This window comes from Cololabis saira, chromosome 12 (genome assembly GCF_033807715.1).
Source record: "Cololabis saira isolate AMF1-May2022 chromosome 12, fColSai1.1, whole genome shotgun sequence".
Lineage (NCBI taxonomy): Eukaryota > Metazoa > Chordata > Actinopteri > Beloniformes > Belonidae > Cololabis > Cololabis saira.
In genome coordinates, this window is record NC_084598.1 from 24,292,116 (window position 1) to 24,308,421 (window position 16,306).

The 16,306-nt window shown below is 39.0% G+C and overlaps 1 protein-coding gene across 1 annotated transcript in view; it reads left to right on the forward strand.

The window, feature by feature from the left end:
• LOC133456475 (chemokine-like protein TAFA-2) overlaps positions 1-12,876 on the forward strand; it is a 116,959-nt gene extending 104,083 nt beyond the window's left edge. The window contains exons 4-5 of the mRNA XM_061734954.1: positions 17-141; positions 11,934-12,876. Of these exons, the coding sequence (XP_061590938.1) occupies positions 17-141; positions 11,934-11,945 (137 nt within the window). The 3' untranslated portion in view covers positions 11,946-12,876. The remainder of the gene's footprint in view (positions 1-16; positions 142-11,933) is intronic.
• Positions 12,877-16,306: the final 3,430 nt, after the last annotated feature.

Here is a 16,306-nt window from a genome sequence, read left to right on the forward strand (position 1 = left end):
CTCTCTTTTCTTGTAGCCTCCATTGTGGCCCAGAAGTGGTGGTGTCAGATGGAGCCATGTATGGAAAGTGAGGAGTGCAAAGTCCTGCCAGACCTCACAGGATGGAGCTGCAGCACAGGCAACAAAGTCAAGACCACAAAGGTTAGTGCACGCAATCTCTGCAAAATGTGTCTGTTTTCGTCTTTCTTTGTCATACATTACACGCTCATATCATCGCTCTAGGAGATACATCCATGCACACATGTCCTCATATCATGTCACTGCATGTCCATCTCCTATCTCACACTATGTTCTCTCTTAATTGTCTTCGCTGGATAGGCGGCTTCACTCTCCATTCCATCATTCTGACTATTTCCATCACCCAGTTTCCCTTTATTTACTATTTCAGTCTTGTATCTAACAAGATTGCCAGCAGGAATAAGACAAATAACACACACACACACACACACACACACACACACACACACACACACACACACACACACACACACACACACACACACACACACTTACAGAACATGTGATATCACAATTCCCCTCACTCTCACTTGCCCTGTTTCCCTGCACTTCACTGGCATGCCATCTGACTCAATGCAAAAAGAACTCGTCACATTGAATACACCAGAGCACTAAATGTCCTTGACTCGGTGTTATGCTTCGATTCTTCCACAATACAGTTTATGTGGGATGCACAAGCCCCCTGGCCTGTCCTCCCTTGTAATAGGTTCCTGTCCATTTGTCTGTCCTTGTGAGAATGTGCGTGGATGTATGGTACACATATCTGCTCAGCCTGCATCTGATCCTGTTGGTTTCTCCTCTGTGGCTTGAGATGAGAAGGCTCTTAAAGCCGTCTGTCACAGGAGGTAAATTTGTGCGCTACTCACCTCCTTTCACTGTACACTTCTGTTTCTAACCCTTCTCTCTGCCTACTCGCCTTCCATTATTCATGGCTGGGCTCAGACCTTTGTTTTGGGCCTAAATAATTGATTGAAGGTGTGGTCAGAGGGGAGCGTCAGGAGTGCATCTCCTTGGGCAAAACAGAGCATTGAGAAGAGCTTAAGAGACACGTTCACTGCTCTTTCCCCCAACTCTCTCCAACACACTTAGAGTCTCCTGAGTTGATTCACGGTGCCATTCATACTTTTTCTTCTCCTCACCTCTCAGCTAGAAAAATGGATTGTGCCTCCTTGTGTCCTTTTTCTTCCTCAGCTGTCCTCCCATTTTATTTTCACCCTAAAATGCTTTTCCAATGTCCGCCCGAGCTCTAATTTGAGTAAGACTGCTCATAGGTTTTGCCATGAACGATTTGAATCACAGCACAAAAATTGATAGACAAAAATGCGGGCTCTTGGAGTAATTATCAGTCATCGCTTCAGAGAGAGGAAACATCAGAGTGAATCAAATATCAAATTGAAGTATATTATGAATGTACAGCAGGGGTGGCTTTGTCATTTAAGCAGATGATGGAGTGCTTCATAAAAAGAAAAAAGAAAGAAGAAAACCCTTAGCGAAAAACTATAAACAGATTCTAACAGCATGTCTGTTTGGGTTGCAGCATGGTTTCTTCTTCGCTGTTCAATAGACGTCAGTTCCATTGTTATGCTTCTCTCTGTGGTGAGATGATGTTTTATCCCAAGTCATGAGCCAATGTGCTCAATAAATCTGGACAATATGTATGTTATTTTGGCATCATAGAACAATTCTTCTTTTGGGATTTTATATCGATCGAGGTTTCCAATGCTGTCAATATTTCCAGTGTATCGTTTCTTGCTTCAAGCAGAAGCTTGTCTCTGTACATCTGTCCATCTTATTTTAAACTACCTTTAACATATCTGAACTACCTCAGATAAGTTTAGCTGGGGCAGCAGCAGGACCGCATGTTGCTTGTTGTTTCCATGGCATCACAATATGTCAGCTCCTCCCCACAATGCACAGCACAGTGGCATTGATTGATTAGCTTTATTGTGTATTGTCTTGAAGTTCCAGTTCCCAGCAGCACCAGTCAACTCAGTTTCTTAGTTTTACATCTCAGCTCTGTAAGACCTCTTTAAAACCTTCACTGAAGCAAAAGTACTGAAACAGCACTGTACAAATACTCCTTCATATGTTCTGAAATTGAAATTGTCCTCTGTGGCTATTACACTATTTCATCCATTTACATCATTTCAATTCGCATGTAATAATGTAAATGTATGTTAATAATGGAGCAGGTGTTTAACAGGCCAGACTTTAAGCCATTATCTTTTTTAACAGAGAAGCTCAGAAAATAAGTTCTTAGTCCAGAGACGCCAAACCACAGTCTGTGTTGTTCGGTTATTTAATAACAGGATGGAAAAAAATGGTTGGAAATTCACACATTTGACTTTTTCATGAAGCAAATGGTTAAACCATTATCTAAGTGAGTTGCTAATGGATTTCAATAAACCCTGCAGTACTTCTACATATTAGACTGAATCTTATTCTGCTTAAATATTACTCTTTATCTTCAACAAAGTGTTGCACAACATTCATTAAATTCCATTCATTTTTTATGTCAGAATATAATTTTAAGAGGTAGCTCATAACTTAACTTTATCTGAGGATAAATTACATAAAGACTCACAATTATGAGTCTCTTGAGGCTCATGTCTGGAATGCAGCTGTAAAATAGGAAGTACAATTAGCTCAGATTATAGTGTATTTCTGTACTTGGGTGAAAGTAATTGCATTCAGTTACCACAATGTGTTATTCAACCTCCATCCCTCAAGAAAAAAAGATTTAAAAAATCCCCATAAAACTTTCTATTTCTATTTAAATGTTTACTTTTTATCATTTTATTTTGTGGTCATATACATTGAAATGAATAAGAAATTGTGGAATATTTCAATTCAATTAAGTTCAATATTTTATATACCAAAACATGAAAATGGTTTGGTCCTTAGAGGGTCTGAGCATTACGTAAAAAGAACTTCAGATGAACAAAATGTGATATAACAGACCGTGAGTGCATGAAAAACCGAGTCGCCTCATCATTCAATAAGTTGTAGAACCACTTTGATGAGATAAAAGGTTTCTTCATGTTTTTTTGTCTTTCCTATCATTGTAGAGGAATGTTAGTGGTTCATTTTCTTGTTGTTTGTTCACAGCTCTCTTATCCACAGCAATTCAACCAGGTTCAGCTCTGGATCGCATCACATTACAACACCTTTATTCTTTTCCATTTGAGCATTTTTTTGTAGATTTGCTGCTGTGCTCGAGTTACTGTCTTGTTGTGAGACCCAGTTTGGTCACAATTTCATTGTCAGACAGAAGGCCTCAGATTTAGTTAAGCAGAGTTGGACATAAGCGCAAACCATCACCCTCCCACCACCGTGCTCTAGAGCTGGTATGATATTGTAGCGCCCACCAGGACGTGTCGGAAGGACGAGCGAAGCGTTAGCCAGTTTATTACCTGTTACAGAATGGGTTACTGTTGGCCGTAACCACGCCAAAACAACAAAAACCCCGCTGAACTCACTCAACTGCGGCTCAACAGCCGTGCTTCTCCCAGCGAGCTCAGCCAACCGCCACAAGCACGCGCACACTCACAACTCCCGTGCTTACCCCGCCCCTACCTGCTCTCTACCCACAGGCTTAACATTAAACAGAACATCTGAACACAACAACATTATACAGGAACATTACTGCAGGGTCGCTACAATATGCTATACTGTGCTGCCAAGTTTTTATTTATTTCTTAATTTTTGTCCAGGCAAACCATATTTTTGCATTCTTTTATCGTCAGCTTTAACATTTGACATACACTGATGCCTGTGAGGTCTGAGATCTTCTCTCAAACTCAAGGTGCTCTTGGATTTGTGAGTGTGTGTGTGAGTGTGTGTTGTTTTGTTAATTTCTCTGAGCATTGCAGTGTAAACTTGCTGGGAATGATCCACTCCTGGGAAGTTTGGCAGCTCTCTTGGATACTTTCCATTTGTGAAGAAACACCAAATTGGGTATTTTCTGTGTGGTGTTGTCTTGAAAGCTGCGGACCCGCAAACTCTCAACCTTTCTGCTTTTACAGAGGTGGACACGTTTGTTAAAGAAAACCAACTAATCAAGTGCATTTTAATTAGCAGCACCTGGCTGCTAATCATCCTTCTAAATTAAAGCATTAGATTGGAACTATTGAAGCATTAAGAGTGTACTTTGTTTTTCACTCACTGCGTCTGCACTTTGGCTTAGTTTTTGCAGAGTAAATGGCACAATGTGAGGCATTTGTATGAGGTTTCCAAAATGTATGCAGCCAGGAATAAGGAAAGCTAATGATGTTGTCCAACACACCAGTTTTGACTCCATGTCAAAAACCAAGAGTGCATTGAAATGGTAATCACTGAAGTTAATCACCTTTCTAGTGTGAGATGCATTGAAGTGAATTTATTTATTTTTCTTGTGAGACAGAGCATAAACATTTGAGACAGACCAACTTTGTTCATTGATGTTTGCTCTAAAAGGCACACACGAGCCAGTTACTAGCACATCACAGACAGTTAATTTAATTCATATTTTTCTGCTTTAGCCTGTCTGTGTATCCAGCGGAGTACTTGGTTTATCATAAAACGGTCCTCCAAGAAGTGTTGCACATAACAAATACATTCACTCTGTTACTGGCCCAGGAAGACAAACTGCATCCACTGAGCCATGGTTGGCCAACGCGCCCTCTCAACTAAAAATACATTTCTCTGGAGACATGTATGAAAGAAATACAAGTAGATCCATAGGGATCTACTTGCTTTTAAAATGACCACTGAAGCTCTTCATCTTGTGGACACACACTTCCCAGAGAATATCATCAATTGAGAGCCAATGTTGGAAAAAATTCTAAGGATCCTTAAAATCAAACATTTTATGTTTAGATGGAATACAACATACATTTACCTGATTTTAAAGTGTCCAGACATGTCTAACGGGACGATGTATCATTATAACACTGTACACAAGTCAGACAATACAGAAAAGTATAAAATGGAAACTGTGAACTAGAGTCTTAATGAAAAGTAAAGCTTCACGATACATCAAGCCAGTTTAATAGAGGAGATAGACATTTTGACCCACTTCTTGTAAATCCCTTCTCTCCTTTCTTCTTTTTTACTTTTTCATTACATTTGACTCTAATGAAAATGTCATCAAGTTCAGCTGGCTTTGACCACATGGTAATTGATGCATTTTATATTTCCATTCATATTAAAACAGAACCCTCTGCGGAGATACGTGCTTTAAGAAATCATCAGTTTGGGGACTGTGAACACTTAGCCAACCTGTGTCTTTGTTTTGGATGTTTTATGGTTGCTAAAAAAAAGCACACCCAGCAATCAAAGCTGTACAAAAATGCAAATAAAAATAGTGCCTTTTCACTTAGTTTATTTCATACAACTTAATGAAACATTAGTTTTATCACGTGAAACTTTTTGTTCCATCTCATCTTAGACATCCTCTACCTTGCTGCTGCTCCAGCCAGATTAATTTGTGTTTATGTCACATAAAACCATATAACTGAACAAGAGTGTGCTTTTCTTGTTCATTTGGTTCTGTGTTTTACCAAAATGTCTTTGTAGCCAACTCGTGCTACCGGAGTAACCAGACAGGAATGAGGACATGTGGTTGAGCGGAGAAATAGTCGACTTTATTCGTCACCAGACACGTACACAACATTCATGAACTTGAAGACCTCCTTATTAATGAGCTCTCTAAGGTGGATATTTGGTTTAAAGTAAATACACTCTCTCTTAATATTAAGAAAACAAATTATATATTATTTTGTTTCAATAAAAAAAACGAATAAATATGGAAAATTTGGCCTTTCAGATCAAAATAAATGATGAAGACATAAAGAGAGTAAACTCTACAAAGTTCCTTGGGGTCCTCATTGATGATTGTCTAAACTTTAAATGTCATATAGATCACCTTGTGCACAAACTGAGACACCTGCTTCCACGCTCTGCCCTTCTCATTCTTTATTAAACTTTGTTTGAACCACATTTAAATTACTGTAATATTATTTGGTGTAATACTTATCCCAGTTTTACAGAAAAAAATTATCCCTGCCATCTCCTGGACTGAATTTAATTCACCTACTCGCCACCTGTTTGCCCACTATGGTATTCTTCGCCTTAAAGAATACTAAGAACTACTACTACTTCCATAATGCTTGTACAATATATCAGGTGGTCTCAGGTTTGAATCACAGACTAACTCAACTCATCCCAATCTCCGTTCCCCAGCACCCACAATACGAGACATAAACACCTTATTATAGGAAAACAACGTAAACTTGTGGGAACAAGTATGAGTGTTGTGTATCGGGGACCACAGATCCACAGATGGCTCCTACCGTAAGCTTTTGATAGCTTCTCCAGGAGACCAATTCACATGTGTGTGTGTATGAATGTATGAATGAACACACACACACACACACACACACACACACACACACACACACACACACACACACACACACACACACACACACACACACGGCAGCCGTCGTGTCCAGGTCTCAGGCAGCTCCGTGTCGTCCCCCTCCTCTGTCCAGGGTCAGCCCACTCCTTAAAGACACAGGCAGGGAAGAGAGATTGATTGGACACACCCGCGCCACCTGTGCGCTGCTCCCCCGCAGACCACGCCCAATCCTCCACCCTGCCACAGTCTTTATACATGAATCTCATGAATTTACTTTTATCAGCGCTAAACTGTGCATTTATAATTTCAGAACAAGATCAAGCCATCCAGTTTCAGCCAGACATTGCTTTATCATTGATTCTGTCATAGCTTTAACAGAGCACAAATATGTGCTGTCTCTTGCATTCAGGTCTTTGATCAATGATCTGTGTGTGATTTTGCGTGTCTGTGACGTTGTTATTTTAGGGTGTAAACTGAAGTGTTTGCCCAATGATGAAAAGGGTGATTTTTTTTTTTTTTTTCCTCCTTTCTCCTCTGGTGTTGTACGTTGAGGTCAGGATGCGCATGCATCTAGATCAATAGCATCGAACGTTCTCTTATAGTCCCATTAAGATCCACTCGTAAATTGAAATTGACGATGGAGCAAAATAGAGAAAGAGAGCATAAGAGAGGGGAGCAATTGGTAGCAGCAGAAAGGAAGAAGAATACAGGTGCAGATGGATGAGCAATAAATAGAACAGGTGAAAACTGAATGGGAAAGACAAAAAAATAATACATATACAGTATATATATACACACACACTCACACACTTAAAAGCAGCTTTTTTGATCTTGTCAGCTGACAGAGAACAGGGAAGTCACACACTCACATAAAAAATGTCCTTCTCTATTATTCTCTGGGTATCTGGCTAGGAGCAGGGGAAAGGAGGAGAGGAGGAGGGCAGAGGGAGGCGAGAGGGAGGGGACACTGCCAGATATTATTATTTGGATGAGTAGACAGACAGCCATGGCGCATGTATGTTTTCATTTCAGTTCAAATCATTCAATTTTAATATGCATTCTGAGTTTGTCACAAGCGTTGCAACAATTATTGAACGTAAACATTAACATTGGTTATGACAATTCTTAGAAGAGGAATTCTTGTGTCCAAGTATCATATGAGACCACATAGATGCCATAGACAATTATGTCTAGTTCAGTGGAAAATGTTAAGTTGTATCTGTAATGCACTACGGCAAGTGTAGCTTCGACTGTCTGGCATGATGACAGCATGTTGCCTGTTAATTAAGAAGAACATATGAATGAAGGCAAAGTAGGAAAATAATATAGGCGATGAAGATAAAAAGTCAAATCATTGACTGAACAAAATCAATTTGCCACCCCTCCTCGTGCCCGCTTGAAATAGAGTTCTCTCAGTAGGTGTGCAGGCCTCTAACATCTGCTGTGTGGCACTGACTCGTCACTCGGTGTGTGTAAATCACACTGGGTGTGTGTAACTCCAGAGCATCTGCAGTCTCGTAACAATTGTGCCACATGAATGTTAACTGTTTTTACCGCTGCACATAAATTTGCTCACTGAGGTGTATACGCAGTGCTGCATTACAATGTCCCTTTTCACAAAAGTTACCCAGTTCTTCATCTCATCTTCCTGAAAAAGGAGTCATGTTTGGCCATAGTTCATGAACTCCTTTACATACCAAAGACTTATTTGAGGCAATCTGTCTGACCAAAACTGAGTCATGCATCAGTAAAATGATCCCAAGCACACTGGCAACCCACAACAGAATGGCTCAAACAGAAATAAAGTGTTGTAATAGCTCTCTCAAAATTCACTCTTCAACCTGATGAAAGTATTGCTGCAATGTTGTAAAGAAGAGCGGACAAAAAAACTCTCCACACCGACATGAATGACTGACAAAAGCATATAGAAACCACTTACTTGTCATCATTATTGCTTAAGATGGCTCTACTAACCAGACAACCTTCAGACAATCACATAATGACACAATATATTTATAACGTGTTTACTTAATTCAACTTTATTCATACAGCGCCAGATCATGACGAATGTCATTGCAGTTCAACTCATTCCAAATTAGCCAGATTAATACAAAGCTAATAAGTAAACAATAGTAACAGTAAGAGATCAGGAACACCTGCTGGTAAGAACACAGGTTAACAACAACAATTGTTATCAATGGAGCTGGACTAAAAGAGAACAGGGAAAGGAGAGGTGTATCATGGGAGGCCCCCCAGCAGTCTAGGCCTATAGATGACTGAGTTTACTTAATCTGAGGTTAAACGTATATCATTTTAAGAGCTGGCAAAGATTATCTGATTCATTTATTTTTAATAATTACTGTACATACTGTACATGTGGAAAAAGCCAACACCTAACAATTTCTTTACATGACTATACAAATTGTAACAAAAGCTTATTTATAATACATGATCAGGAAAAAGGTTTAATGGTATGTTTAGCATGCATTGGAAGTGAATTATAGGTAGCTGTGTTGGATACATTTTGTGGATTGATAAAAATTGTATGAACCGGTATTCCCACAAAATATATCTAACACAGCTACCTATAATAATTTCCCACTGACGTCATGTCTGGCAGGTCTTCTTAGTTCTTTTTCACTATGCATTAAGTCAATTGATTTTTGTTGCGTTAATGCTCTGGGGGGGATATTCCATAAAACTGGATGTAGATAAATCAATGAAATTAGCCGTTCTTCCACAACTCCGGTCAGTTTTACATCCATCTGTAAAGAAATGCATTTTCTTTTGTTGAGCAGTGAAGGTAAAGTATTCTTGATATTATGGATTGTGTTTAAAGTTGTGTAAAGGGGGGTGTAAATCTCAGTGGTGCACATTTATCTCCTTCTCTTGATCAAGATTGGAAAAACAAAAAGTCAAGATTAATTTTCTCATGTTTGTGGTTTGTTTGCTATTAATAGTTTTCAGCTAATAAAAGCCAAAACAAATTTAAGGATAATGTGTCACATTATTTAAGTTCACTCAGCAGCGGGCACATTATGAGCATGGTTGCAACAATTAATAACAATCCAAATTCAATTAAATTCAATTTTATTTATATAGTGTCTATTACAACACAAGTTGTCTCTTTCCAGAGACCCAGAACATGACACCCGAGCAATTATTACATAAACAATGGCAGGTAAAAACTCCCCTGGGGGGAGAAAAAACCTTAAGCCAAACAGTGGCAAGAAAATCTCCCCTTTACGACGCAAGAAACATTGAGCAGGACCTGGCTCTTATATAAGGAGGGACCCTCCAAAGGCCAGCCGGCCACATTTTTTCACTTTCAGGTTGTAGTTTTTTTGTTTGTTTGTTTTTTTTGTTATCTTAGACAGAATTATGATTATTATTATGATTATTATGATTATTATTATTGCAAATATTCTAATAATCGTTGTCACAAATGTGCAATATATTCATGCTACCTCCATTTATTTTTAACTAATGAAATTCAAGCAGCGCCTGTTGTGGGACTGTGTTTAAGAGTATCTTAAACGTAACAGGTGAAGGGGACATCTGCTTGGTGGCAATGTGAACTGCCACTAGGGAGTCACGTCATACTTATGGGCCCTACGAAAGAAAAAAAAAACATTGATATGACACTTGTGCATCCCGTGTTTTTCTTTGTGAAGTGTGACCTAACTACTTAAATCAGCTCTCTAATTGGGCACAGGAACTACACCCTGCAGGCATATTTAACAAGCAAGGGAATAACCACCTAAAGAGCCTTCGACTTTGCTCTGTAAAGCATAGCAGACACAGAAACGCAACAGTGTGCGTGCATAATGAACTGGCATGACAACAAACGCCTGCAGACTCTTTGATCAGGCACAGGAGTGGCTGCCTGAAGGCAATGGGAAAGGGCCCAGGAAGGGTGGCCCGGAGCCATCAAGAGTAGATACAGTGGAATCAGTTCAGGGGCCAGCTTGGAAGAAACGCTGCTCTGAACTCTCCCAGTGGTGGCTGGCCTTTGTACTTTGGAACTGCAAAGGCCAACTTTTATTATGTGACTAAACAAAAGAAAGACTCCTTTAAGAAGAAATAGACGAGGGAAAGTATCTGTTGAGGCAGAATGGGGGAACAACTCAATGTAAATAGTGTCCTACACTGAACTGCAGTCATCGTAAAACACCCCAACATCTGTATGTAATTCTGTGCATTCATGCTGGACAAGCAAAGTCTGTATTTTAATGTAATTTACAGACATTGATCCTGGAAGTGACTTTGAAGGATGGCATTTTAATTAATTTATTAATTACCTTTTATCTAACATTAAATTTGAATATTAAGTGAAAAGCATCTGATCAGACACTCAACAGTTAGATTTCAGTGACTTCATCTCCCATTTTGAGAAGTGACAAAATAAAGATAAAAACAGCATATCGGTCTATGTTGTAAGTTGCCATGGTAACAGTAAACTTAACGGTAAAAGTAATTTGAGCTTTCGTTGGAACCCTTAAAGTTTTTTCCCGTGTCAGAGAAACTTGATGAAAGATACAAAGTTGGTACTTTGTGATGCAGCCACATGTGTCACCATCTCACTTGTTCTACTGCTGATGTGGACTTCCTCACATCAGCAGTCTCCATGTGAAGGTTAATGTTCATTTATCTCTGTATGATTAGCATCTAAAATTACCAGATTATTCAAATATCTGAAGTTGTAATATAATATCACACTATGTAGGCAATTGCTGAAATGACACCATGAAAGAAGCAGAAAAGGCAGAATTTTGTTAAAAAAGACTCCAGCCCGCACATCACTGGCATGTGCATTCAGACGGGATTAAAATGATTTTATGATATCGGTGTTTGGTGAAATGGGGTAGCTAATTTGCAGTGGATTTTTTACTTAACAAATCACATGGCGCATTCAGATGGGATTAAAATCACAGACGTCTTCTGTGATTATTACAAATTACCGCAGGTCCCCAGATAATTTTAATCCGAATGGGGCATTAGAGAGAAATACATGCCGGTACTGGAGAGCTTGTATTGTCATATGCTCCAGCTCTTGCAGTTATACATCCGTCTTCATCTGTTTATTCGCAGATAACTTGAAATGGGACAAAAGTACATGTATGAGGAAAGAAAATGGGACAGAGGAGCAGACAAGATCAAGAGACCACATTATTAGGGCAGACATTGCGACGACTAGACCAAATGGCTTTGTAGGAGGTCACGTCCTGAATGAGGTGCTTGGTCCTGGCTGCCATGACTCAACCTGTATTTTATTTAGTTTCTTACCAGGAGAGATGGAGGAGGTGTAAGCCACACTGTCCGTCTTCCACCAGTAAGAACTGATAGGTCATGGTTAGATATAGTTGCCAGAACTGCATAGAAATTTAATACAGGAACCTTTTCATGGACATTTGCTACCACCTTGTACCACTTTGTACCCATTTCTCTTACATGTACTTGTTTGAGCAAGGTCTGCTTTACTTGTTTTAACCATCTTCTTCTCTCGCTCTTCTAGGTGACCCGATAATCCCGCTCATCTCAAAACAAGCAGAAGGAAATGGCTGCCAGACTATTTTCACAGCACAATGGACCTATCAAGATATAAGAAAATGCACTCAGATGAATCCCAGTGAGGACCCAGTCATTGTTTCATCTTTCTGAGGATAACTAAGAACTGACTGCTGAAGAGACAGGACTCTGAAACAGCTGATTTTCCTGGGTCTTTTACAGCAGAGGACTACATCACTCAGAAACCTATAAGGCTCCTACATACTGTACACAAAAATGAACTATGACTTAAGAAGAACTTTATTAGATGATACAAAAACAACTTCTTTAATACAACCTATCTTCTTCATCTCCTTTTTTCTGGCTGAGTTGGGTTGCATAGATGGACGGGGGAAAAAATATTAGGATCTTCATTTTATGATAGGCTTTTTTTTTTCTAAAGTCCTGTAATCCCGGCGTAAAGGGAGTGGATCCAGAACGCTTGCCTAATGTAGTCTGGGTGACATATTCAAACTGTGCCACATATAACCTCCTTACAGCTGTCAAAATGTTTATCACATCTGAAAATGAACCTTTTTCTCCCCCCATTATTTTTTGAAATACATATATTTAACCTTCATAAAAGTATCTGACCTTGAACAGTATGTGGTTAACCACACGCCATTTTCTTTTTTTTAATGCAAAAGATGTTTGTCGGTCTCCTTTTTGCTTCTGTTTTTTTTTTTTTTTTTTTTTTTTCGTTCGTTGACAGAGGATAAAATCCTTTTAGGGGTGAGGTTAGACTAATACCAAGTAGATGTTAAGGCATATCGAAACGTGTAAACGTGTAAAGAAAAAAAAGGGTCCAATTGAATCAACGGTTCTAAAAGTAAATTGATGCTCTAATTGTTTTAATATCTGTGTTTTTAAATGCCTGTTAACCGCTATTGAGTACATGTGTCAGTATTATATGAAATGAATAAAACCTTTCAAAAGAAAATACATCTCTTCAGTCTGATACACTACAGAAACAATGCAGGTGATTCACATGTGGTTGCATTGTTCGAAACACAAGTGTGAATTTATTTCCCCGGGAACTTCGGGGTAGCAGCAAACTCAGAACTATGAATTTGTAAACATTCGCGTGTGTTGGCTCCAAGAAGTGTCATCAATAACTGGGAATTACTTTGCAGTGAACTTTATACATTCGTTCATCCTGTTTGTTCCATTCTGCAAGTAAATACCTCTGAACAAATATTTTGTTGGAGACAGGAAGAACTGAGGCACGGCTTCCCCTCAGGGTTCAGCTTTGTTCTATGACTGTCAACTCATCAATCAGGGGCTTATTGTTAAAACAATACAATTTATCTGCTTTTGTTCAGTGATGACTGAGGTTTTTCCAAAAACATTCCAAGCAGATGAAGAGGGAAAAGATTTTATGCATGCAAATCATAACAGCTTTTGCTCAGAAGACAAGCTGGGTTGGCGAACAAAAAATGACTAAGGTTGTGAGTGCATTTCTTTGGAACCAGTGAGTCAGTCAGGGACTTTTTTCATATACACTGATTATTTATGTAGTATGTTTTCAGCCAACACATGTTAGACTGATACATTTGAAATTTGGGGAGTCATATTGATATATAGCCGTTCTCTCATCCTTTGCTTCACACCTTACCATTGACAAAATTGTTTGATTAACTTTATCAGCACCAAATATTTTCTTCTCAGATATCTTTACTAGACAAGGCTGCTGTATTTCAGTGTGGTAGAGCCACAGTACATGTATCGCCATGGCAACCTCTGAATTTCAGAAAAATCCCCAAGCCAATTGTATTATCATTAAGGTTGAGAGTTTACATCAGTTTAATTTGCTAAAATGTTGACTTATTACTTTCAAATGTGCTACACTGTTGATATCACATGTGGATTAACCAGCATCTCCAGGTTAGATTTGCCTCCGTTAGTGTCGCCAAACATTTTACATCCATCACTTTCTGTCTCTTTGGCCTGCGGGGCAAAGACTATTACTGTCCTAAAAGAAGAGATGTAATGCAGCAAAGTACCAATACTTAGAATTTTCACACATCTGTACTTAAAGGGGACCTATTATGAAAACAAGTTTTTTCTTGCTTTAACATATATAAAGTGGTCTCCCCTCACCCTGCCAACACAGAGAAGGAGTAAAGCAAACAAATTCTGCAGTGTCTGTACAGCCGCCCGGAGGATCCTTCCATGTGGCTTCTACGAGCCGTTCAGATTCTGCTCCCGTCTTTCCATAGGTTGGCCTCCGCTGCATGAAACCACGCCCACAACTAACTCCGCCGGGACAGGAATTCCGCCATTGTTCCGAAGCGGTGTAATGTGTGGGTGTTTCAACAACGAGGGACAGTAAAAATTAGGTTTTGCATCGACACTTACCCTCATAAAAGGATCAATACCAACAGTACGGACCCGGCAACTGCACACGAGTCAGTGGTAAGTGACGTTATTTTTTTACGTTATTTATATTTGTCTATAAGTATGATCTTTGCATGGGCTAAGTATTTAGCTTTTATTTAGCTTTTATTTTATTTATATTATATTAATTTAGCTTCTATTAGTAATACATTTTTTTCTGTTTATGGTTTCAAATCTTCCAAGCAATGCACCTGAAGCTGTTCAACGACAACTTCAGAAGAAATGCACGGTCCCTCCTTGAGCCAGCAATAGTGCATAAATGTTATTTATATACAACTTATTATTGTTGTTTTTTTTTTAACAATAAAGTTGCCATTTGTGAACATTCAGTGTTGTGATTTCTTTACAGTTAACATGATTCATTTGTCTTGTAACATAAGAAATGAAATGATGAGGAATCGGAGTAAATAACTGTGGTGTACCTGTTTAGAATTCAATTAAATCTTCCTGTGTGAATTGGTGTGAAGACGAGGTGACCCGGATCCCTCTTCAGGTAACTAAAGGCTGATTTATGGTTCCGCGTCACACCAACGCAGAGCCTACGGCGTAGGGTACGCGTCGATTTAACGCAGAACCGTAATTCAGGCTTTAAGATCCCAGGGAGTCATTTACACCGTGTCATAACTGCATTCGAGTGTCCGACTATCGCGTCGAGCTGCGTGACATCGGACACTGTCTGTCCACACTGAAACCGTTAAACTTGCAGCCAGTTAGGACAGTCCAATAGAAAATAAAGCAATGGAATTGATTTTGTCGCTGAAGCTCGCTCGCATCGCATCGGACATGCTTTAATAGTGTACGCAGCCGCTGCTCTTCTGCCCAGAGCAAGGCTTTGTTCCCTCCCCTGCTATACGTCATTCAGGCAGCCAATCAGCGCAGAGCTTCATTATCATAGCCTCCCCGCCCCTCAGAATCCCTCATAGAGAAGGAGGTTAGAAGCAGTAAAAATAGAGACATGGCCCAGAGGCTGAATTTCTAGTTTTTTTATGTAGAAAAAACAAGCTTTTTAATGTTTTTAAGACATCCAAGACCTGTTTAAAATATACATTAAATGCCATAATAGGTCTCCTTTAATGTCATTATTTTTAACCGTCAATTTAAATTTCATTATACTCCATTTCCTACATAAAATGCATACCTGACCAGTTTTGTTAGTCATAACTACAAAATAAGAAATTGACCTGTGCTCCTTGATTAATTTCAGGTATTTTTTTTTTATTAAAAAAAGAAACAAATTTCAGGCTAATTCTAGTTGGTGACACCCGTTTGTTCCACATGTCCAGATGCGTCCTGACACTGACTGATTCCATCACAGCTATGAAAGCACCCGCTGCCGCTGCTGACTGTTACTGGTCGAGACCACGCTGATGACAACAGTGGAGAACTCAGTGACCGTTGTGGTCGTAAAGATGATAATGTTGAAGATGAAAATTCTTTCAAACTCTCCCTTATATCCTTTCCTAAAATTCACTGAAATATTGATATTCAGAAGCACTCTTGAGTAGTACCTAAATATACACATCTAAATAGGTTAAATACATGTTATTTTTTCAAGATTAATTTCATTTAATCCTGGTTTGTTCTCCTAAGCCTTCCATATATCTGGCTAACGTGCAGGTAAATCTACTCTCTCTCGAGTTCTTATTCACTAATTTTTTATTACTTTTAGATCTAGTTTACAACTACATTTAATGCTAGAAAATTACTTTTGATACAGTACTTAGTTAAATATCAGATACTTTAAGACTTTTACTCACGTAATTTTCTAAAAGGTGACTTTAAAATCTATTACAGTAATATCCTGGTAAAACACTCTTACTTTTGCTAGGTTGTTTTCAATTACTTTATACCAAACTACCTTCTGTTATCGTCAAAAGATTTAGCAGGTGCTCAGATATTTTCTGGCTTACTGGGTCCATGTCCTGTCCAGTGTGCACTAATTTC